The following is a 23,974-nucleotide window of genomic DNA, read 5'->3' as shown; positions in this document are numbered from 1 at the left end:
ACGTCATATCCATGGTATACCTAATTTGTCGACCATAAAACATTAAAACCTACTATTATCATCTCATCTCGTCACCTCGATCATCTTCATCATTCTAATTGCATTGCTTTTTAGATTTGGAAAATTAAATGAATGTATGCTATAATACTTCTATTAGCATGATAAAATGATACTTAATTATATCATTGTAATCGGGATTTGTTTGAATTTGTACTCTGTATTTTCAATTCTATATACTCGTATCTTTTATTTTTAATTTTTATTTTTTATGAGTATATCCTAAGGATGTACATCAGTAATTCAATATATACATGGTTGACATTTTTTATTAGTATAGACAAGTATTTATGCAACATTGTAATTTTAGTTAAATTAAACACAGTGGCTTGTCAATACATTTTACCTCCAATATATTCCGTGATATAAATTCAATTAAGTAAAAAACGTACAAGTTTACAAATGTAAGTACGAGTAATAAAAAGGAGTATATATCTGTCTATTGATGAGTGTTGTGCTCATTTGCTCAATAAAAGCTGAGCAAGGCTTGCTTTCTTTCCATAGCACAAACTTTGTAGATAGTACGTAGAACAAGTCAGTTAGAAATATTCATTGAATGAGTGACCCCTTTTCTTTTTCACCTTTTTACTTGACATCTTTTTTTTTTTGTTTGAGTCAATAACTTATTAATTTGTTTCAACTTTACCCTCACTTTTTCACTCAAATGGCCCAGCTAAATCCCTCTTTATAATGTTATTTAATGTTTTATTTTGATTTTTTTATGTCCCTTATTTTGTCTTACATGTCAAGTAGGATGGTAAAAAGTGACTGAGAAACTACAATTAAATTGATTATCAAAAAATTGTTTTCTACTATGTATTTAGTTTTGATGACATATAAACTCGTCGAATTTAAGGCTATATTCATCAATTTTCAATTATTTATAACCATCGAAATGACCAACATATTACTTATTTTCATGCATGAAAGACCACTATACCCTCATGTTTTAAGAAACTGTTCTACCAAAGTTTTGATGCTCAAGGATGCAAGTTGGAAGATAAAAGTTGCTCATATTTATAGAGAAAGCAATCGCGCGGCGGATTGGTTCGCGGCGGATTGGTTAGCCAACCGCGGAGTCACTCAAGACACGGAGTATTATTAATCGAGACGGTTCCTTTAGAGCTTAGTAGAATTTTGGCTGATGATGCTAGGGGAGTGGCCTTACCACGCCTAGTACCTCCTTAGTCTTCTTAGCTTTGTTGGTAGTTGGTGTGTTTTCTTTGTTTTCAGTTTGTCTTTGCTTTTCCTTTTCTTTGTATTTCTTTCTGGAATTCATTCCTCACTTGGATCACAAAAAAAAAAAAAAAAAAAAAAAAAAAGATAGTTTCCCATTAACAAGGAGGCTAGAATCCCAATAGTAATCACTAATCAAAATACACCAATCAATTATCGAAGGAGTATATAATAATTTATTTATACAATTAACAATTTTGCTGACCTAACAAAAAATCCCAGATTATAACCTTTGCAAATATATTGTCACCATTTCCTTTACCTGATTTGCCACTTCAAAATTAGATAAATAATTAAATAAAAACACTTATTTTCAAAATTAATAAATAAATACACGTCACGGTCATATAAAACAAAATAAAACTATATTATATTCATAAAAAAATATTGTACCTTTGACGTAACTTCGCCGAAAAAATATTATTTCCCACATTTTGTAGGCTATATATATTACTCACTCCTCTCAATCTAAGGCACATGCTCTAACAACAAAACCAAGAATACAGCTTGGCTTTGTTTACTACTCTTTACATTTTCTCAATTTTATTCATTTTCCCAAAAGAAAAAGATAAAATATATCTTATTTTTACAAAAACATTAAGGCTAAGATCGCGGCATAAATTTTGGTTCTAGTAGAAAATCATCACTGAGATTTGAACAACGTTTCAGATTTTCCAGGTTTCAGGTAAGACTAATTTTAAACCACATCTAATGTTTATGCAATAGCATGTTTTTTCAGTACTTACGCATTTACGCAACACACAGGTGTACCATATTTGATGTGTGGTCGTATGACTTTCAATTAATGAATTTATTCCCGTATAATATTTTTACCGCGGCTTAGTTATTGTACATTGGCTGCTGTGCTTTTATTTATTTATTTTATTAAAGTAAAGGGTATACTGTATTTTAGATGCCATATTACTCCGACAATATAAACGGATTATGAGTAATAATAAATGATAATCCCAACCAAAAAAAGCAAAGCAGCCAAGTCAAAATCAACTGCTACAGATTTATTCAAAAGTAAACAGTAGGTGTAATTGTGTACATTTTTCTAGATGCATCTATCTTAATTAATATTTATAAGTAGCTAATCAAGTTAAGCAACTGGGTTTTAAGCAAGTGATTCATATTTTGTTTACCAGTTTTTGGTTGAGTTTTAATTATTATTAGGTACAGGTATAAATGTACTTTTCAATACTAGTTCATATTGCTGCATTTTTTGATTAGTTTGTTTAATTATTTTTTTATGGGATATTCTAGTGAATATTGTTGATTGATTAAGAAAAAATCCTTAATTTGCAGTCAGATTTAATTTGGTCATGGAGAAGGCCGGCGAGCACCCGGGATCGAACCCGAAACCAGAAGTAGAGGTTGAGATTCCAACTCTTTTTACTGTTATATCATCTAAGGAAATACAAGGATTTGATACTATTGAAGGCATTGACAAGATTACAACAGATCAACAAACTATTGCCAGAGTAAGTTTTAATATTAATTTCTCATTAATCTTGTACTAATAGATTTACATATATATATGTATGAATTAATTTATTACTGTATATGTTATGATATTGATACATGTTTGTATGAAAAAACAGGAAAGTGAAGTAATAATTGGGCAGAACATGAATGAAGCAGAAAGAATTCATTCTGTTTCAATTAGTATGCCAGCAACACCAGTAGGAAGTCGTTCACAAACACCAAAGAAGGTTAACTTTAATGATCAAACTCAAGAAGTTTCATCCAAAGTTGTTCCACATGGTTCGCCTTCTTCTGAAACTTATACTACTTCTCTTCCTGAACCTACTACTGAGGCGAAATTTTATTCGCAACCAATGCCTAGAGCTGCAACTTATGCTGAGGGTGGGAGGTCAAGTGCGAGTGCTTCTCAGTATTCCGGCCCTATGCCAAGGAATCCTCATGTCGAACGTCTTAAGGATGTGAGGTTTGATTCTTTTAAGACATGGTCAGGGAAGCTTGAGAGGTCGTTGTCGCAACTTAGAGGGAAACCGGTTGAGCCTCAGCAGGAACGTAAGCCTCGTGATCATGGAGAAGGCGAGGCTATGCCTGTGGATCGGTATTTTGATGCATTAGAAGGACCCGAGTTGGACACTCTTCGGGTGAGTTTTTTTTTTTAATGGCTCTGATACCATGTTAGAGGATATAACAAGGTTATAAGTTATAATTATTTTTTTTTTTTTTTTTTTTGCAGCCATCAGAGGAGTTGATGTTGCCGGATGACAAGACGTGGCCATTTCTTCTTAGATTTCCTATTGCGTCATTTGGTATATGTCTTGGTGTGAGTAGCCAAGCCATATTGTGGAAAACCATTGCGAATTCGTCTTCCACAAGTTTCCTCAAAGTTAGCCCTTTGGTAAACTTGATACTTTGGACAATCTCCATTATATTGGTGGTAATTGTTGCTATTATCTATGGTTTGAAGTTGATCTTCTACTTCGAGGCTGTTCGTCGTGAGTACTACCATCCAATCAGGGTGAATTTCTTCTTTGCTCCATTCATATCACTCCTTTTCCTAGCCCTTGGTTGCCCTGCATCGGTGACTAAAGACCTTCATCAATCACTATGGTATGTGCTAATGTTCCCATTTTTGTGCCTCGAGCTTAAGATCTATGGTCAGTGGATGTCCGGAGGGCAACGAAGGCTCTCCAAAGTGGCTAACCCTGTGAACCATTTGTCTGTTGTTGGCAACTTTGTTGGTGCATTGTTGGGTGCATCTATGGGTCTTAAGGAAGGACCTATCTTTTTCTTCGCGGTTGGCATGGCTCACTACACCGTGTTGTTCGTGACTCTCTACCAACGTCTTCCTACTAATAAGACACTTCCTAAGGAGCTCCACCCTGTGTTTTTCCTCTTTGTTGCTGCACCTAGTGTTGCATCCATGGCTTGGGCTAAGATCCAAGGCTCTTTTGATTATGGATCGCGAATTGCTTATTTTATTGCCCTCTTCCTATACTTCTCATTGGTAAGTTTATCTAATAAACCTGTCATCAAAATGTAAAGTTTCATTAATGCTAATTTTGTTCTGTTTTTGGTGACTAGTACCTTAACATTTTAAGTCCCTTGTATGTTTGAACAGGCTGTTCGGATCAATTTCTTCCGAGGATTTACATTTTCATTGGCGTGGTGGGCTTACACATTCCCTATGACCGGAGCAGCAATTGCTACCTTAAAGTACTCTAATGAAGTAACAAATTGGGTAACACGGACCTTGGCCTTGATCCTAACCGCGATATCTACACTTGTAGTCACATCCTTACTCGTGTCTACTCTCCTCCATGCCTTTGTGTTCCGGAACCTGTTCCCTAATGACATTGCTATTGCCATCAGTGACAGGCCAGTTAAGCCATCGCGTAAGAGGTGGTTTCCACACTTGAGACATGGTAGCTCAGACACTAAAGACATTGAACAGTACCTAAAGTTTGTCAATACTGAAGAGAATAATGATTTGGAAGCTTCTGTTGAACCTCCAAAAAGCAATGAAAAGGAAAATGTTGAAGCCTAGAAATATTCTTGCAATATGTTTTGATCAGTCAAATGATGAAGAGCAAGGGATTAAACGCATTAAATCGGATTAAGCGTTATCACTCATCTAAGTCACCAACAAAGAGCCAATGAATTCTCTAACACTGCCAAGTATTGAGACAGAGGCTTATTAATATATGCTACTAAGATATGAGTTGATCTTGTTATTTAAGTAAATAAGAAATTTTCGGTTTGTACATTGTGTACAAAGAGTTAGAGAATTACGAAGTGAGGTGAGGACTAGAGAAGGATCTTGAAGCTATATTATTACTTAGAAGGAAGGTGTCTTTCCTCCAGGTTGTAGTGAAAGATATACAAGTACTTTACAATTTTACATAATAGTATGAACAAGATCTTTAAGCAAATGTAGAGCCTAGTTTTAAGTCTTGTGTCAAATTTGCCAATTTGGTCATGTTGCTACCTATGCAAACCAATTCTGTTCCTTTTATTCCCATTGATGTGTTATGCACTCGCATCATGATGTAACATTTGATTTGTGCTACACACACACACAAAGTACACTGATGTGCGGGTGCTTCGAATCGTGCGCACGACTTGCATGTTTGATAACATATGCACAAATCTAAGGGAAGCTAAGGTAACACTACTTGTAATTTGTTCTTGAGTTGGTGTGCTTGGTCTGTAAATTATACTACATACACGATACACCCATGTTTATTAAAGGTAAGGTACTAATTTACCACCGTATCTGTTCATATTTATAGTCAGAGGTGGCCACCTCAGTGAGTTGGGCTCAAGTGCTTGATTATTGGGCTAGCCTAAGCTAAATACTGTAGTCCCCTAGGCTAGTGACTGTGAGCCAAACCACTAGTCCAAAAAAGTGCATTTTTTTTTTTTTTTTTTTTTTTTTTTTTTTTGGGTAAAGAGAATAGTTCAGAACTTTAAACAAAAAAGTGCATGACTCGAGCTAAGCCCAATATTTTCATAGGTTAATTGGTCACACTTTGACCCATCGGCCCAAGAATCACCTCTTACACCATGGTTCATGTCTTTCATATGGAGAATGTTACATTACATCTTAATCGTGTGTATGTGCAATTGTGCATATTAAAAAATGTTCGCTAGTATAACTGTAGATTGACTAAACAATATACATGATGTTGTATGATATAAGTGATATAACTTGTGTAATAGTTAACATTATCATTAATGTCAAGATTAGAAGTATTGAATTGGTTAATAGTTGGCAGATGAGGGAAACATATTTTCCTTGTATAACACATGATTTGATCATTTGAACCTTATCAAAAATGTATAATAATAACAATGTACTATACTATATGCTATGATTACATGCCTAAGCATACATTAACAATCTAATTACGTTTTGCTAGTCGATATTAATTAATTATCCTGATTATCTGTACCTAATCATTTTACGTAAGCATTACTTTATTAATTAGGGTAGAAACCATGAATCCACTTTGAGTTGGATTGTCAAATCCAAAAAGTATCAGTGATGAGTACGCCTTTGCAATGTAGTGCAGCTTTCAACCTTTTTTTTTTTTTTTTTTTTTTTTCAATTTTTTAATTTTTTTATTTGTTGTTGTTGTTAAATAAAAAAATAAATTAAAAAAATAAATTTAAAAAAAAAACAAAAAACAAAATGAAGAAATTATATGGGTTTTGAATAGGCCCTTTTGGACCAACCCAACACAAATATCATAGCACAAGGCCCAAGCCCGAGAGTATGAGCTATGTCTTTTGGACCATCCCAATTCCCAACACATCATAATTGATAATTCTCATAAAGTAAGTGAGATTTAATTAAATTAGTTTTCAAAAACCTTGTCAACTATATTAACTGATAATAACCATATTACGACATGTGATAACTCTTACTCAAACCTCAATATTATTTTTCCTAGCATTACGACACAAATATATGATGAGTTGATCAAGCTATAGTCTACAATTTGTACATATGATGGCACAAACAAAATATCAGCAACATCAATATAACTAATTAAAGTATATTATTGTGGAATGTACAAGATAACTTTGATCGACACTTAAACATATACGAGACAACACATGTTGAATTATAGGTCACATGTCTCTTATACAACACGAATGATAAAATAATTTAGTGATTGGTGCTACCGTATCATTCCACACTTTAGTAGACATCAATCTCTCTCTCTCCTTTTTTTATTTTTTTATTTTTTTTGATGCAATAATAGACATGGATCTTCTTAACTTCTTTGTTGATCATTTTATGAAAGTATCACGTTGATATATATATCACTTGAAGAATTGTCTCAATCAAAAAACTTTATATGATAACAAACTTACACTTAATGAACTATCATTTCTCTTTTCAAGTTTTCAATTTGAATATGACCTAAAATTCAGATTTTTTTTCTTTGATGTGTCAAACAAATTAATACATCTTCAACTTCTCATTATTTGTCTTCTCAATCCAATCAATTATGATTCGGTTTTAGACTCTATTTTAACTCTCAATTCAATTCTATTTGTCAATTTTAAATTTCAATGCAATATTATTGATATATTAATTTTATAGTAAATTCAAGTATCAGAGATATAAAATTTTAGGAGAATGATAAATATAGCCCTAAGGGCTATGTATAAAAAAGCTTAAAAAAAGGAAAGATTGAGAAAAAAATAACATTAATTGCACCGATCAGTGCGTGACTTTGTCATGAATTCCCAACTTAATTCCATTTTAGGAAGTATATTTAATGCTTCAAAAGGTTTTGTGTGAGACCGGACTCACGTGAGACCGGACTCAATAACAAAAGTCCAATAAAAAGGCGCGGGCTAACTAAATCCGATCGCAAGGCCCGTAACACCAAAAACATGATAGTGGACTCACGTGAGTCCGTCTCACCCAAAACTTTACCTTAACGCTTATACATAGCCCTATCATTACTCAAAATTTTAGTATGTACTGGTACATAAATTTATTTTTGGGGAATGACACGATTCTGATTTCAAAGGTATAATTATTAGCTAATGATTTTCTCCATAATTAGTGATTTGACAACTTTTTCAACGTGCGAGTAATAAGAAACGGACTTTGCATGTTGCATTGCACCAAGTGGTTACGACTCATGTCTGTAACATGAAGTACAACCAATCTTTAGGTTACTGCACGCTACAGCCCAATGTGGTAGGTTTATACTTTATTGCATGGTTTTTTAGCCACATAATTATAATTGTAGTCAATAGCATTTTAAATTGTCCTCTTTCTTTGATTTCTTGCCATAGGAATACAAACTTTTGGAAATAATAAGTTTCAATACTTGTAGAAAACTACAAAATGAATCAAACAAACAAAGCAATACACAATCAATTGATGAATCACAATGGAAAAACTACTTGGCTGCATAGTTATCAATTGAATTTCAATAGAAAACGCAATAGATAATATGAAAGCGCTTACTATCTTTGTTGATATAATACCGAATTATGAAAAGATGATATCAACATTTCAAAACAGATTTTGTCGACATATATATACCAAAAAAAAATTTAACGTCCATATCTCTCCAACCGTCCACCTAAATCCATACTATTTCAAGAATTGTCCCTTCAATTACTTTTGCATGGCATCAAATATCATATCCTCCTTTACTTTCATGTAGAATATGAATTGAAATAAGGTTCTTAAATCTTAATTTTGACATGTGACATAAACTAGCTAGCTAGGTATCGTCATAATCAACACCGATATATTAGACCATACAACAAGTACAATAAAATGAGTGAAAACAAATGAAAATACGATTGGAATTTGGCTTGAAATGATTTGTCAACTTTTTTTATTTTTTTTTTGTAATTTAATTTTTTGGAATTGAAGTGTGACTTTTATGGGCTTTAGGTTGAACTGTACCAAATGTTTACGGCTCATAATAAATCTCATATATGTTTAATGTGCCAAATCAGTTTACTGGTCCAGCCCAATCACAAATTTGGTTAATTTGTTTTATTTGAGCTGAATTTTGTTGTAAAATTTTAGTGTTTATAATTTATATTGTCTTTCCATGAATGAATTTCGTAGCTTGGACGTAACGTTTGAATTTGATATGTTGGCAGTTAGGGACCCTAGCTTCGTAACTTGAGTAACTAATGTCTAGATTAATCAAATTACCGCGAATAATTAACGTGTAGTAGTTGTGTTTATCTCATTAGAATTATGCGAAAAATAATTTAAGGAATTATAAACAATAATTGCATTGATCGATATGCATAATGTCATGCAGTGTTATAGTAATTTTTTAAAGGCTATAATCTTCTTATCAAATTACGAGTAATAAGTTTTGATTGTTAAAGTATATATTCTTTATTTATAATCTTTGTTCAACTGATCAACCATTTTTTTTTTCGATCCAACAAACAAATGACTTACTCCGTATTACAATGTTGATGGATACATATATAACTTGTTGATCGATCACATATGTGGTGACTTGTATGTATTTGTCGAGGGGTGATTTGTGGTGTACTATTTATATTCTTAAGGGTTGTGATGACTTGTGACATTAACTTGCTTGTTGAATTATTAACTTCAATTCCTTGTTGCGGTGTCTTACCCATAAATTGGATGAGACTAGCCGTATTCAAGATCAACATATTCTATAATACAAAACTAAAAACACTTTCTTTGCACCTGAATTTCACTTATCTTATTAGTATTTGAACTTATCATATATGAACTTATTAAAATTTATCGTATCATATTTGAACCCATCAACCCTAATAATCTTATTTAATTTGAACTTTTTAAACCTTATTATTATAATATTAGCTTAGCTTATTATTTGAACCTATTACCTTTTATTTTATTTGAACTTATACGAAATTATTAGCTATTGAGGTATAGAGAACAGAGCCTTACTGAGGAAAATAACACTAATTAGCTAGCTAAAGATCACAATAAAGTCCTACATGCCCTTATTAAACCAGCTACTTTAATTTTTTCTAAACAACCATAATAATATATATGCTAAATGAATTTTGATTGCATGGAATAAGTTGTGAAGAAAACAATCTTTTAATTTGTGATTGTCATAATCAACACTTCAATTCACCAGCCTTTTATTTATTTTCTAAGATAGAGAACCTTTAAAGTTATGCAAATAAAATTATAAGCTTTATATGATGATACGTATAGTATATGATTGTCTTCAACTTTATAAGAAGAGCGACTCTCTAGATTCGTAAAAAGATTACATACAAAGATTAGTCAAATCAGATAGAAGCTAGACGAAGAGAAAAAACCAACGTATTATATACAACAAGTATGTTGATATATCATTGGGAAATCATGCGTGCTGCTTTTATTTAATTATCACGTACGTGTATCATTTTGGTCCTTTGCCAAATTCTCGAGTATTCTGTGTTCCAAGTATAATAATGAACGATCATGGATGTAGCTAAATGTAAGGTGTTAACGAGTTTCTGTTTAGTTGATCAAATACTTGGGATACAAACCTAGCTTGTCTGTATTATTTTGTAGCAAATAGAACACGTTATCGTTAACATCTTAATGAACTAGGTCTACCATTTGAGAGAAATTAGACACATCTATAGCGAAGCAAACAAAGCAACAAACTGAATTATAAATGAGAATGACACACTCACACACTTGGTAAATATTCATCTAATCATCTTTAATTTACTTTAATTTGCACTACCTTCACACTTTAGGGATTCTCCTAATGAGGGGTTCCTAATTATTTTTACTTTTTTAAATTTAAAATAAAACCTTGGCATAGAAACTTTTATGTACGACTACATACGTTATTGGTTGCCCTGGCCTCTACTCCGTTTGCCACATAGACGCGCATGCTGTTTTTGCTTTGTCCAAAATATACCTATGACAAACTTTAATTTCACCTTAAAATTGCTTGCATTCATAACATTAGGTTACTTAATTAACTTTAATTTCACCCTAAATTCGATTTTATTTAATTTATTTATGAAGTATTCGCGATTAACACTTATTGATTGATATTCACGACTAGCGAGCCAGGCCAATTAGGCCTACTCAGCTTGACCACAATTTATATATGCAGTGTAAAATTTAACTAAATGTACTACACAATATCCAACGTTATATAGTAGCATTGAATTCTAAATAATTAATTTAAGTTGGCAATAAAAAAAAAAGGCTTAGCTTTGATGTTAACTTTTCTCTCATTAAATAATTCTTTGTGTACCCTATAATAATACTCCAATTACAAGAAGATGTTCACTTATTAAGATATTTCAATTCCTTCAATCTTGTAAGTCGGCATTGCATGCTGGTAAAGTATTGTGTAGAACGGACTCACATGAGTCCGGTAAAAAAAAAATTGAGGAAAAAAAAATCTTAATTGTCAGAAATTAGATATTAATAGTCAGATATTAGATTATAAATATCAGATATTAAATAATAAGTGTCAAAAATTAGCTAATTGTGGTAAGATAGTAGATTATACTTATCAGGTATTAAATTATAATTGTCAGATATTAGGTCTCAATCGTCAGGAATTAAATTATAATGGTCATACAGTAGATTTTAAATATCAGAAATTATATTTAAATTGTCAGAAATTAGGTTATATACATTAGATATTATGCTATATACATCAGATTTTAGGCAATAATATATCAGAATTTTGTAAAAGCTGCAAAAAAACATACCTAATGGAGATGAATCTTATTGAAACAGAAAACATGATTATCAACAATCTTAATGAAATTGGTACCATAAATTTCAGGTTTTAAGTGTTCAACATTAGTCTAGCAAACTGCCATTTTATCACTCTATAGCAAGCAAACTCCATTCTCTAGTGAACTCCATCTGCTGACGGAGACGACATCGGAGTTCGAAGACTTGCTGGAAAACAGGGTAAATGCAAGGTTGTTGAGGAGAGAGAGGAGAAGGAAAGTGAGGGATAACAAGGAAAGAAGAAGCTCCATAAGCAATCCATGAGTATCCGGTGAATTTCGGCAACCAATTGACGGCGGAAGATCCAGATTTCGAGAGTTTTGGAGATGGTGAAATTGTTTTTGATTTGATTAGTCACAGAGGAAGGTGGTCGGTTAGATCGGGGGTTAAAGGTTCCGCCAATGTTGTGGGTTTTGATGAAGTCGAATTTTAATGATGTTATGTTATAAGTGGACTCACGTGAAACGGACTTACACAAAACCTTCTCTTGCATGCTAGGGTTTCAAGATGATGTGTTTGTCCTTACTCCTTAACGACCAATACATCACATTACTCTTACTACTTACAACATACTTATTACAAGTATCCTATTAGACAAGTGACTGAACAGAGGTAAATATTCTAGCTTACTCGTAATTAATTTTGTTATTTAGGATCGATCTCAAATTTATAAAATTATACGCAATATAAAACTTTTAGAGTTCCGTCTTTTCGGAGAGAGTTCACATGTTCTTAGGGCCTGTTCTCTTACGTTAAAATTCAGTTCAGTTCAGTTCAGTTCAGCTGAGTTCAGTTCAGTTCAGTTCAGTTCAGTTCAGCTCAGTTCAGTTCAGTTCAGTTCAGTTCAGTTCAGTTCAGTTCAGTTCAGCTCCTAATTTCCTTCTCTTATAAAATATTCATTTCAGTTCAGTTCAGTTCAGTTCAGTTCAGTTCAATTCAGCTGAGTTCAGTTCAATTCAGTTCAGTTCAGTTCAGTTGAGTTCAGTCAATGAGAACAGGCCCTTACTCTACTAATATTAATCTATTGAGTATATGTATACTTGTATGACCAAATTAAGGCAAATAAGATAGATCGGAATGAATGGTTGAATCAATTTAATCAATTAGGACGTACTATAGTTCTTAATTAATCAATTATTGCACATTATATCCATATCGAATTATTTGACACTTAATTAAGAGAGAGAAAGCTATTGAGCTATTCATCTTCCAATAAATTAAAATATCGTACCAATTTAGAAAACCTAATTCTCCCTCAACGACCCTTGGGGATTTCCATCAATTTGCCAAGGACATAGATAATATTAGGGACCATTATTTGTTGGTATAATTGGAGCTTCATTTGAAAAACTCCACAAATTCAAGCAATAGAAAGAACAATTAAATTTATTCATCTTGGACGTATATATATGATATACACACTATTTCTGTAAACAATAGTGACTAGCAAATTAATATTAGCAACAAATGTAGGAAAAGTACAAGTACGACTATATATTTTAAATATTATAAGGTTTTAGGTCCCCCATAAACCTAGCCTAATTACGAATAGGGCTCCAAGTGGTAGAATATAAAGAATTCTGTTATCGGTCCCTAACTTTCATGATTTTCAACTAGAAGAAACCAACATACGTAAAGAAATTAAGGGAGAATACTCTCTCCATTTCATATTAATCACATTTTGTATGTCATTTATAATATCAATATATTATACGTACAATCTTTCAATTAGTTTAAATAATTACATCATAACAATAAGATGTTTCTTGTCAGTTTTAGATTAGCCTATAATATATATGTATAATTATAAAATAATACAGATTTGAGTACTATTTAGGAATAGAGAGAGTACGTATCATGATTCGAGAAGACAAACAAAAGAGACATTATCAAGGATTTTTGGAATATATGGTAGCAACGTTTGTCTATGTCTCCTTATCTCGCTAAAAGACATGTGACAATATCACTGTTCTTTCAAATTCAAGTTCAAGAAATACAACCTCTATCCCATTTGCCTATGTCGGGAAGAGAAGGCCCCTTGTTTAAATTTTAATTTTTATTTTCTAAGTTTGTGATGTTTATTTGTTACTCGGCTTTATATAATTATTATGATAATTTATGAAATTTGTTTCTTTTCCTGATTTTAGTGAGGGACCATTATATTTGATTTGTGATATAAAATATGAAACTTCGTATGATTTTCCCACGCAATAATATCAATAACTAGAAGAATCAAGTAAATTATGAGAATAGGGAAATAAACTTAGAAAAGTAAAACTGTACGAGTAACTAATATCTTTATATCATGACTTCATTTATATTGATTTGAAGAAGCATGACACTTCGATTATATGCATGGAGTGTGGTCTCATTATTGTAAGATTCACTATGAGATCAATGCAATGGATAGGATTCAACTTAAATCAATAGATTTGGATGGGGAAAATGATTTTATGTTAAAAGAAATACGAGTTATAAAAAGGGTTATAATAACACGTACACATAGTATTATTGAGAATTTGAAGTTAAGATATTATGTGAAATGAATCCTGTACAAAGAATTAATTTCAGATATGTTCTAATTAGAAAATAATTTCACAATTTTACATGAGTTTAGTAAATAAAAGTCATACATACAGTACTCGTATATATTACGCGGGGCAATGACTTAATTTGTCTCCTCTTCTTAACTTGACGATTTAATTTGCATGCTTCCATGCATCACTTTTACCTTTAAAAAAAAAAAAAAAGGATTTAATCTTAAGTTCTTAACCCAAAAAACTCATTCAAGAAATCAAGTTTGTGACAACGATATACAAATTTTGTTTGTTTGTTTGTTTGTTTGTTTGTTTTTTTGGATGAGAAATTTTGGTATTAGATCAAACTAAATTAATGTATTTCTGTAAAATTGTCTCATTTTCAAAGTTTTCAAACTCACAATTAAAGATTTCGGGATCCGCCACTTATTGGCCATATATATAAGGAATATGTCACTCTTCAAAAAAAAAAAAAAATTATAAGGAATATGTCAAAGGAGCAAAATATATTGATAGCTAACCGGGGCTAAAATTACATAAGTTTCATTCAATAATTTCAATTCCATGGTTCCACCCTTCTATTTTTTTTTTATTTATTGAAAAAAAATTAAAAAAAAATCCATTTCTTTCAAAAAAAATCTTTTACAAATTGAGCATAACTTTGTTATTAAAGTGATGAGAATTTAAAACATGTACATTGAGGTCAAGCATCGACCTCAATTCACACATAAATACTCGTAGTACATATTTGATGATTTATATTGAAAGGAAAAAGGGGGACAACCCGATTAATTTATGCATATTCGTCTTAAAATATGCGAGTCTAAACAACTAGAGGAGAAAGAAGCATCCTGCCTTACATACTACGTATATGCTAGCCTCAAAAAAACATTATATATAGGAAATACTACGTATATGTTTAATTTATGAGTGACCTACTCTAATTTTTAAAAATCATGTCTACTTATACAAGTATTTCATACTCCTATTAGTGAAATACACTAGCTACCAAACTAGGATTATTTTTTTTTTTTTTTTGTAGCGCAATATAAATTGCCTTGTATAACTACCATAATACGAGTACACATTAGAGCGAGGTTTGGAAAATTTAATGCAAATTTTATTTGATCATCAACATTTTGATGATGTACATAGAAAAGTTATTAAATCTAAGGGTCTGTTCTCATACATTGAAATTCAGTTCAGTTCATCAGTTCAGTTCAGTTCAGCTCCTAATTTCCTTATCTTATGAAATATTCAGTTCAGTTCAGTTCAATCATTGAGAACAGGCCCTAAGATTGATAATTTAATTTAGAATAACATCAAAACAAATATAATAGTATTACACGTTAATATGTTATTTTTATTTATTATGGTAGAAATTTTTTGTCAAAGTTTATTCAATCCGATTGCAAATAGTAATTCTCACGTATTTGGACAAATCTAATGACAAATATATTATACTGCGAGTAAACAGTCTAACTACTCGTATTAATGTATTATAGTACATTTGTATTATATTCTCAATTAAAACAATGAATTCTGTATGAATGGAATATATAATTACAATGCATAAACTCCCAATTAAAAGGCATAATTAGATGATGGATGGCTAGAAATAGACGAAACATATCTTAAAAAACTAGGAGAAGATAAGGATTCCTTTGTTTGGATGCTTCCCTTAATTTGCTTGATATCATCATAGTGGACCATCTCTTAAGTTTTGTATGAAGTATGAACCCCATCTTTTTCCTTACAAAAAAGGGAAGAATTTTATGACATAAGCAACTAAAAACCTACTCTAGAATAATTGTTATAAATATATGCATTAATAGTATATAGTATACGGTGTACTTTTAATTTGTACCGTGACTTATGATATGAGACCGATCATATATTAAGGCAATTTCGTCGAATTTTAATTTTAATTATATATAACAAAGAATTGAAAAAAAATTAATATTTTTGCCCCACCTCATCCATGTTCATCTCTTTTTGGTTGGTTGGAAAGGATTGGTGGAGGCTCCTACAATAACTAGACTTGACTTGGAACTGAGGGTTAGTAGGTTTTACATTAAAATAGGACAAGATCAAAACAACCAACTAGTCGAAGCATTGTACGGGTTGAGCTTGTTTTGATGTACGGAGTGATTATGTTGATTGATTCAAACTTGATCGAGTGAGGTTATTTTGAGGTTAACTCTATAAGAATAGATTAAACCGAACATACTTTAACCTAAATCAAGCCGAGCTAAAGCTCAACTCAATTCAACATGTTACCAAGTGATTCAATTCAATTCATAATACCCATGTTTCAAGCAATGAATTTATGTTATGGGGCAAAATATTAAGCAATACCCAATTGTTAGAGACAGACCACGAGCACAGCAAAGAGTCTATATACTTGAATGATATTACAAGGAATATTTTTGTTATTTTAGTTACAGGCTGTACCAAATAATGATACTCATAATTATTGTCTTTATATTGAGATTATAGGCCCAAACTGGAAAAAAAGGTGTGACAATCTTCATGTTAAACTATCATATCACAAATACATATCAAACATAGAAAATTTGCAAAATCTTTATTGAGCAGTAATTAGAGAAACCCAGTTAAAAACATGAAATGTAAAACCGTACATTGACATCATTGTTATAAAGACATACTACATCCGATAAAATTGGAATGATACAAATCGATACAATATAATCATCAAAATTGCAATTTCTCTTCTATTGTTTGTCACAAGAGAAAAAAAGAAGATAAAAAGGAAAATCTTATAAATGAATATTCTCTTTTTTCTTCTTGTCCCATAACAGGACCACTACATTAAGTTGCACCATATTGGTAGCAAAGAAAGGGAGAGTACATGGAGGGGATGAGAGCGAGAACACAAACATCTCTGAACCTCTCATTCCCTTTATCAGCAAAATTGTAAACTTTAGTACTCCGTTATATGGTACTTGTTTCTATCATCACGGTATTATGGTTCCATCTCTATGTACAAAACCTGTCATTACATTACTACGAGTATAGTGAAGAGCTCTAAAATTACATACCAATTGATTTTTTACAGTGAAGAACTGCCTCATTAATTGAGCTCTCTGAATCACAAGACCGCCTCATGTCACCAGGGAAGGAACCTACACTAGTTCGAGGTGATGCTTGTGGTGAAAATGAACTGTTTCTATTCTTCACCCAGATTCCATCATCAGCTGCTCTATTTTTTGACTTTGATTTGCAGCATCTCAGTTTTTCCAATAATGGGAACAAAAAGTACAAATATTTTTCAAACATCTTCTTGGACAATAAGCTCCTACACCTTCTCAAGGAAGAACAACGGATCTTACGATCACCTGAACCAGTGTTTCTGTTTTGAAATTCTGACAAAGGAGATGCACATGGACTTGAATCACTATATGCTTTGTTCCTTGATGAGTTAACAAGAGGCATGAGGAGGCCATTACAGAAGAGCTCATCGGCATGTACAATGGCAGCCGTAGTTTGCTCCGAGAAAGGAAGATTAAAATCAAAATCCTTGTCAAGTTTCTTAAACCTCTTTGAAGCCGGCATGTTTGGGTCCATCTCGATGAAAAAAGACTCATCGGATGAATCCATAGCAGCTCTGAAGGATTCACTGAGGCTTTCAAGGGATGGTTTTAGGTTTATCAGCCAACTGTAGGAAAAGCTTTCAATAGAAAGAGGTTGGGATGATTCAACAATGGCCATACTGTAAGAAAATAACTAAACACAGAAGACAGAGAATTATACTTGTAATATTTATAAGCAGTTGCCTGACCTCTGCATTCAGAAATGCAACTAGGACATATATATATATACCCACACCAAACAATGAGAGCAAATAATAAATTATGACTGTGTTATGACAAGAGACAACGATATTTAATGATTCGAAAAGGAAAAGGAAAAGAAACAGAATATAGCAACCCCACATGTACCCACAAAGGCCACAATAGATGTAACCCTCCCAGCATCTCTAGTTTATTGTCACTTTTTTCAATTAATATTCAGTTCTGTCACGTTTTCCTAACGAAGTCTACTCCATATGAAAGTTTGAATGAGTACTCCGTATATCAGCAACTAATACTTAGGTTTTGTTTACTTCACCTTAAGAAATTAGTACTCGTAAATGTAAGTTAAGTTAAACTAAAATAAGGAAAAGGCTATAGCATATAATATGCTAAAAGTGGAAAGAATAGACATTAAAATAAACATTTATTACACCAATTTACTCATGAATTATCGATAAATTCCCAACTTAATACTAAAAAAGGAAGTATATTAAATGCTTATATGTAGCCCATAGGCTACATATAGCATTACCCAATAAAATAATTGAATTTTAGTAAAAATACATTAAGTTAAAACAAAGCTTGTTCCGTAAAACTAAGTTATTATTAGAAAAAACAATTTTTATTTACAAAATTAAGTTCAACAAAAATGATTTAAGTTCGGCAAATAATATAAATTTAGTAACTAAGAGGTGAAGAGAATATGGCCTATGTTTAGTGAAGTTAGTGACTCCAAAGAGCAAATAATTAAGGAAATTAGTAAGATAAGTTTTACTCGCTAAAGATTAGTTTTGATGAGTAAAAATCAATTTTAACCAGTAAAAAGATTTTAAGTTCAATGACTTGTTTCACTTCAGCAAAAATAAGAAGAGAGCAGGGCTCTTGACTTAAGTTCATGCACCATACAGCCACTTAAAGGTTCTAAATTCTAATTATAGCTTAACCTAGAAAAAGGTATAACAGTGATTATGGATTATGAGAACAGGTTCATGCATGCTACAAATGATACTTTAAACATCTTTCTCATCCAGAAAAAAAAAAATAAAGCATTTTATCTAGTCCTATGCTATTAACTTTTCCTAAAGAGCTACATTCTGTTCCATTCTGGACAAAGAAGTTGATCTTGAGTCACCTGCCTTTGTTTTGTTATAATCATAACTTCAGGTACTCTATTAATATTTTTAATGGAGAAAATAATAGAGCAATTTTAAGAGAATGAGCTCATTATCTTACAGTTGAAAAAACCCAACTGCTGCAGCAGAACTTGAAACTTGGACGGCCGCATACAATGTCCTGCAAATAATGGTGTTTTAGGTAGAATATTTTTAAAAAAAAAACAATCAAATGTAGGCATAAAAATGAGCAGTAACCATTCAAAATATTGAGCAGTCAAAATTTGTAGTTTATCAACTAGATCACAAAATGATGGGGCTAAATTGAAAATAAATTGTCAAATTTTGATATAAATTAGGCCTTTACAGCCATCAAAGTGAACAATAGGTTGTAAGAACTAAATAACCCAATTTAGAAAGAAAACAATTAAATAAGTGGTTTAGGTGTAATCTAGCAGGCACATAAAATTCCTAAGCCATATCTTATGCTCCCCACATTCTCCTATATTCCTCTAATACAGTTTTAATATTTTTACGGACAAGATTGCATACTTCAACTTCCTCAGAACCTCGCCCTCAATCTATACTAAATCATTGTCGTTAGTGTAGTCCTTGTGTAAACCCAAACGCCGCGCCCCCTCCTGAGAGATCAGAAGGTACTACAGATCAATACAAATAGGAGATGCAAAGAAGACATTAGCATGAGTTGGCATTTTATCTGCAGGCGACTCTTTAAAAATGTTTACACTTAACACTGTACAGACATATCTGAAAACGAAAGGCGGAAAATATCAAATACTCCTGGTAATCAGAGCTCAGATTTTCATATCCACAAGGCTGTTCTTCTTAAGATTTGATCCACAAGATAGATTTCCTTATGAGTGTAATCCCTACCCTTATGCTCGCAATTTACAACGAAAGAAATAAAAGGAATACATACAAGAGATAAAAGTGGAGCCAAAATATTTAGCTTCCATCTCAAAGCCAACCTAGAACAGCAAAATCAGAAGACAAGGGACCCATACTTGTCTAGTAAAGAAGAGAATAGTAGCCAAGGTTTTTAAGGACCAGAAAGAGAAAGCGATTCAAAATATTTACATCTCATGATGCTCTTATATCAATAATATAACATAAAAATTTCAAAATTAGAGTACATCAATATGTTCATACAATGTCTTTAAAACTACAATATTAATGACCTAGATGAAGTCATAGGTTGCAACCTAAATAAGGGCCAGATTAAAGCCATTTCTGCTAAAAATAAAATGTGAAGCAGAATCCATCAGGCACCCCTGAAAAAGAGTTAAAGATTAACTTCTTACAGAGTAGTTCTTATCCTAGGTAAAACGGGTGACTTAAAAAGGTTAAGACAGGTAGGGAGCATGTGAAAGCAAGACAGCAGTAACATAGATACATTTTGAGTTTACCAAGATATATACCTCTCAATAAATTCTCTTCATGGCTGTCAGAAAGGTATGTTTGTCACAAATGATTTTTCATGTCAGTGGTCCTCGATTTTCTTGAACTTTCATAATAACATCATTTAAACCACTCCAGACTGCAGCTCATGTTCTGAATATCACATTCTCGTTTCTGTCGGCCTGTCGGGACTCCATATAAGAAGTCAGCGGATCAACAATAAGACTGAGATATTAGTCTGAATGCCACATGCTATTACTCGGGTCCGGAACCAGTGTTGGACAGAGTTATATTTTCAAGTGTCAGATGCAGCCACTTTTATGGAACTTTTACTTTCTTTTAGTCTAATAAGTGTCAATATTCAGAATTCTTGTAAGAGAACCTTTGAAAAGAAATGAAGATTCCAAGCAACAGAACTTAGACAGTAGAATCATCAGATTGGTAGACGCATTCTCGCCAGCCATTAATTTCACAGGAAGCTGTAATAAAAACCAACAGGACAGATATGTGATCAGAAGTGGTTCCAGTATATATGCCTATTTCACTGTGGTTTCTTTGAGTATCAAAGAGCTTGACACCAATCATGGGTTGAGGAAGAAATTACAAAGACAAATGACCAAAAAAAAGGGGGGGTGGGGGTGGGGGGGGGGGGGGGGGGGGGGGAACACACACACACACTTCAAGACTGAGGACAAAGTAACAGAAAAAAGTTAGTGACAGGTATTGTTACTGGACACTTAATCTAGTATCCACTGTGAATAGAATATGGAGAATATTTATTTGCAGACTTGCCAAAATTACTTAATTAGTTACATAATTTAGATCAAAGAAACATAAATGAAACAATACTATGATTGTAGCATTAGCTTTCCTGAGAGATAAACATCCAGACCATCTTACCTAAAAAAAAAAGGGAAGGAGAGAAAACATGAAAAGTGGATGAATTTCCGCAAAATTACAAAAGACGAGGACTTTGGTCATCTTTCTGAATAGCTTGTACCCTGTCTATATACAACTCATTGCCTTCTGCCTACAGCTTCTATAATCGAATTCATATATTTCATAATACATAAAGGGGTCTAGTGACTCTAGTCTGTGGAACAGACTTGCATGGTTTTCATCACAAAACTGCAATATTAGAGAATGTAGATCAAGCTGAATTTACATTGATCTCATACAGCTATGCCTTTTCTTGTAAGGAATGTAAAACTGTTATATGAGAGAAAATAATTAAAATTGGTGAATAAATGCTGATATCTAATTGATAACCTGTACATAAGTACGACTAATGAAAGAAATTTGACCAAAACATGAAACATGAAAGAATCTTATGTTCTTACCTACAACATTATTCTACCACATACAGTTGAAAGGATACATGAACAACTTATGCTCTGTTGAATTGATTATTTTCTTTTATTTGCCTCTATTAGTTATTGAGGTCAACATGGTTCCAAGGATAGTTTAGATCTAAATGGGCTTCACTATATTAAGTTACAAGAGATTTGATGGTCACCCCACATAGCAGTACTATAATTCAATTGGTCTTTGATAAAACAGTACAATGCACATGGTACAACCCATAGGAGAAACTAAATAAAAGTCTTAAATGACTAAACTAGCATCAATAATGGATACTCAGGTGATAGCCATAAAAGTGCCCACCTAAAACGAAGCATAATATTTCTTAAGTCCCACCTTCCAAGCACAAATAAAATGAAAGACAGAACAGGTGAGACACAATGTGATTGCATGGTACATCTGGCACGAACATTGGGCACTCAACACTAGTCAGAGTAAATGAACGCAGTAAAATGCTCCATTAAATGCCAATATCTCTCAGAATCCTATGTTTAATAGTTTAGTACCCAAAGTTATACCCTTGAACTCCATCAAAGATTCAAAGGCATCAGTAAAAAACGAGAGTCCAGAAACTATTTCATTTTCTAGGGTCCCAATCCTATCCAATCTATGTAGATCACCTCAAACTCTAACCAAGTAATTATTAGAAAAACCAAACCCTTATATCATGCATCTATGCCAACCTGGAAATGGCTCATTTGCAGCTATCATGATATCATACCACACTACCACATCTTCAACAACAAAACTACATACATTTACTACATCACCATTCACCACCTCAGTTCCCCCCCCCCCCCCCCTCTTTCTCTCTCTCTCAAGACTAAAGCCTAAATTATCAAAAGAAAGAAAATAAGAAATTTGATTGATCACCGCCTCATTTAAAAGACTAAAAGGATCCTTAATCGACAACAATGGAGATAGAAGAATAAGGTTACTTTTAAGTATACAACACTTCTAAGCTGTTCAATGTCGAACGTATGAGCTTAGAGTGGTGAATTCTAACCTACATTCAGACCCAAATAAGCAGCCCCCCTCCCACACGCTCCTGAATCCGGCCGTAGATAAGAGCTTGTTTAATTTCATGACAATACTACATCAACCATCTCAAATGCTCCTATTTTTAGATCAATAGTTTCTCAATTTAGATGAAAAAAAAGCAACAATTAGAGCACTACACCCTAACAAATGACTTATCCTCTCAATTCCAAACGAAGACAATTAGCCCTAGAGGTCATGACATAAGAATTGGCAAGAGTGTCAAATCACCCCAAATACTCATTGTGTGAGCACAATTACAGAATATTTGATCCAAAACATGCTTTAGAAACCTTGAAATTGTTTAAATTAATCAGTAATTACAACAAAACAAGCCATCAAGTAAACCCTAAAATGAAAAATTGAAAAGGGGAAACCCTAAGTTACTAATTCCATCAAACTATAATCGCAAAACCTAGAGCAATTTCAATAATGCAAGTCAAACAAGCATAATTAAAACCCCAATCAACAAAATCGGAGGCCCAATTGTATGGAAAACCCTAAATTATTAATTGTAAAAATTACAGATTAAAATTGTTAAAAAAAAAAAATAAAATAATAATAAATAATAATAAATTCGAAGGATTAGAGAAACTCACGGTGCTCCGAAGACGTTAAGAGGAGTGATCGAAGAGATGGATGAATTTTAATCGCCATTGAATTGCAGGTGAGATTGTTATGGTGCATAATTTTTGAAGTCGAAATGAATGAAGAGGGAGACGGTAGACGGACAATAATTCGCGCCAAAAACAATAATGCGCGGTTGCAAACAATGAACCATCTTGCACCAACGAACTCTCCTATCTTGTTGTTGGCTTAAAGGCCCGTAAGAGAATCGGGCCGTATTATTGTACAACCGATTGCACGGAGTTATAAATATTTACATACGACCCAGCTTAAGAGGTGATCGTGATCAGTGGACAAGCACTACACGCATTTGACATGTAAATGAGGTATGAATGTTCGAGAAAGTAGATAAGTAAACTGTAAACATAATAATATTGTTTATTATGTATAGAGTATCGTATAACTATCGTAATGATTGAAGTATACACTTCATGTGTTCTAGTTTAGCTTGTCTGCTTACTCAAGGGTTGCAAATAAATATTTAATCTATATGACTATGATAAAATTACTAACTAATCT

General features: G+C 32.6%; 2 protein-coding genes and 1 long non-coding RNA gene across 4 annotated transcripts; 1 reads left to right on the top strand and 2 right to left on the bottom strand.

Annotated features, from left to right (window-relative positions):
* The first annotated feature begins 1,751 nt into the window (after nucleotides 1–1,751).
* LOC145608927 (S-type anion channel SLAH2-like) lies at nucleotides 1,752–5,290 on the top strand. Of its 2 annotated transcripts, none has more exons than XM_081664509.1 (5): nucleotides 1,752–1,978; nucleotides 2,602–2,777; nucleotides 2,898–3,419; nucleotides 3,512–4,282; nucleotides 4,397–5,290. In XM_081664509.1, exons 2-5 carry the CDS (start codon nucleotides 2,619–2,621, stop codon nucleotides 4,820–4,822), a joined length of 1,878 nt encoding a protein of 625 aa, XP_081520635.1. In that variant the 5' UTR covers nucleotides 1,752–1,978; nucleotides 2,602–2,618; the 3' UTR covers nucleotides 4,823–5,290. The 2 variants fall into 2 exon arrangements, with proteins under 2 accessions (XP_081520635.1, XP_081520636.1); XM_081664510.1 differs by lacking the exon at nucleotides 1,752–1,978 and adding an exon at nucleotides 2,240–2,326.
* An 11,556-nt stretch (nucleotides 5,291–16,846) lies between these two features.
* Nucleotides 16,847–18,052, bottom strand: LOC145608410 (putative membrane-associated kinase regulator 6). Its single transcript, XM_081664023.1, has one exon. The coding sequence runs from the start codon at nucleotides 17,812–17,814 to the stop codon at nucleotides 17,137–17,139; it is 678 nt and encodes a 225-aa protein (XP_081520149.1). The 5' UTR covers nucleotides 17,815–18,052; the 3' UTR covers nucleotides 16,847–17,136.
* A 282-nt stretch (nucleotides 18,053–18,334) lies between these two features.
* Nucleotides 18,335–23,593, bottom strand: LOC145608411 (uncharacterized). Its single transcript, XR_014105805.1, has 3 exons — nucleotides 23,428–23,593; nucleotides 20,449–20,907; nucleotides 18,335–19,190 (listed from the first exon to the last, which is right to left on the bottom strand). It is a non-coding gene; the product is annotated as an uncharacterized LOC145608411 (long non-coding RNA).
* Between the last annotated feature and the right edge of the window lie 381 nt (nucleotides 23,594–23,974).

The sequence above is a fragment of the Chenopodium album genome, chromosome 23 (genome assembly GCF_948465745.1).
Source record: "Chenopodium album chromosome 23, dcCheAlbu1.1, whole genome shotgun sequence".
Taxonomy (NCBI): domain Eukaryota; kingdom Viridiplantae; phylum Streptophyta; class Magnoliopsida; order Caryophyllales; family Amaranthaceae; genus Chenopodium; species Chenopodium album.
This window is presented reverse-complemented; position numbering and strand designations above follow the sequence as displayed.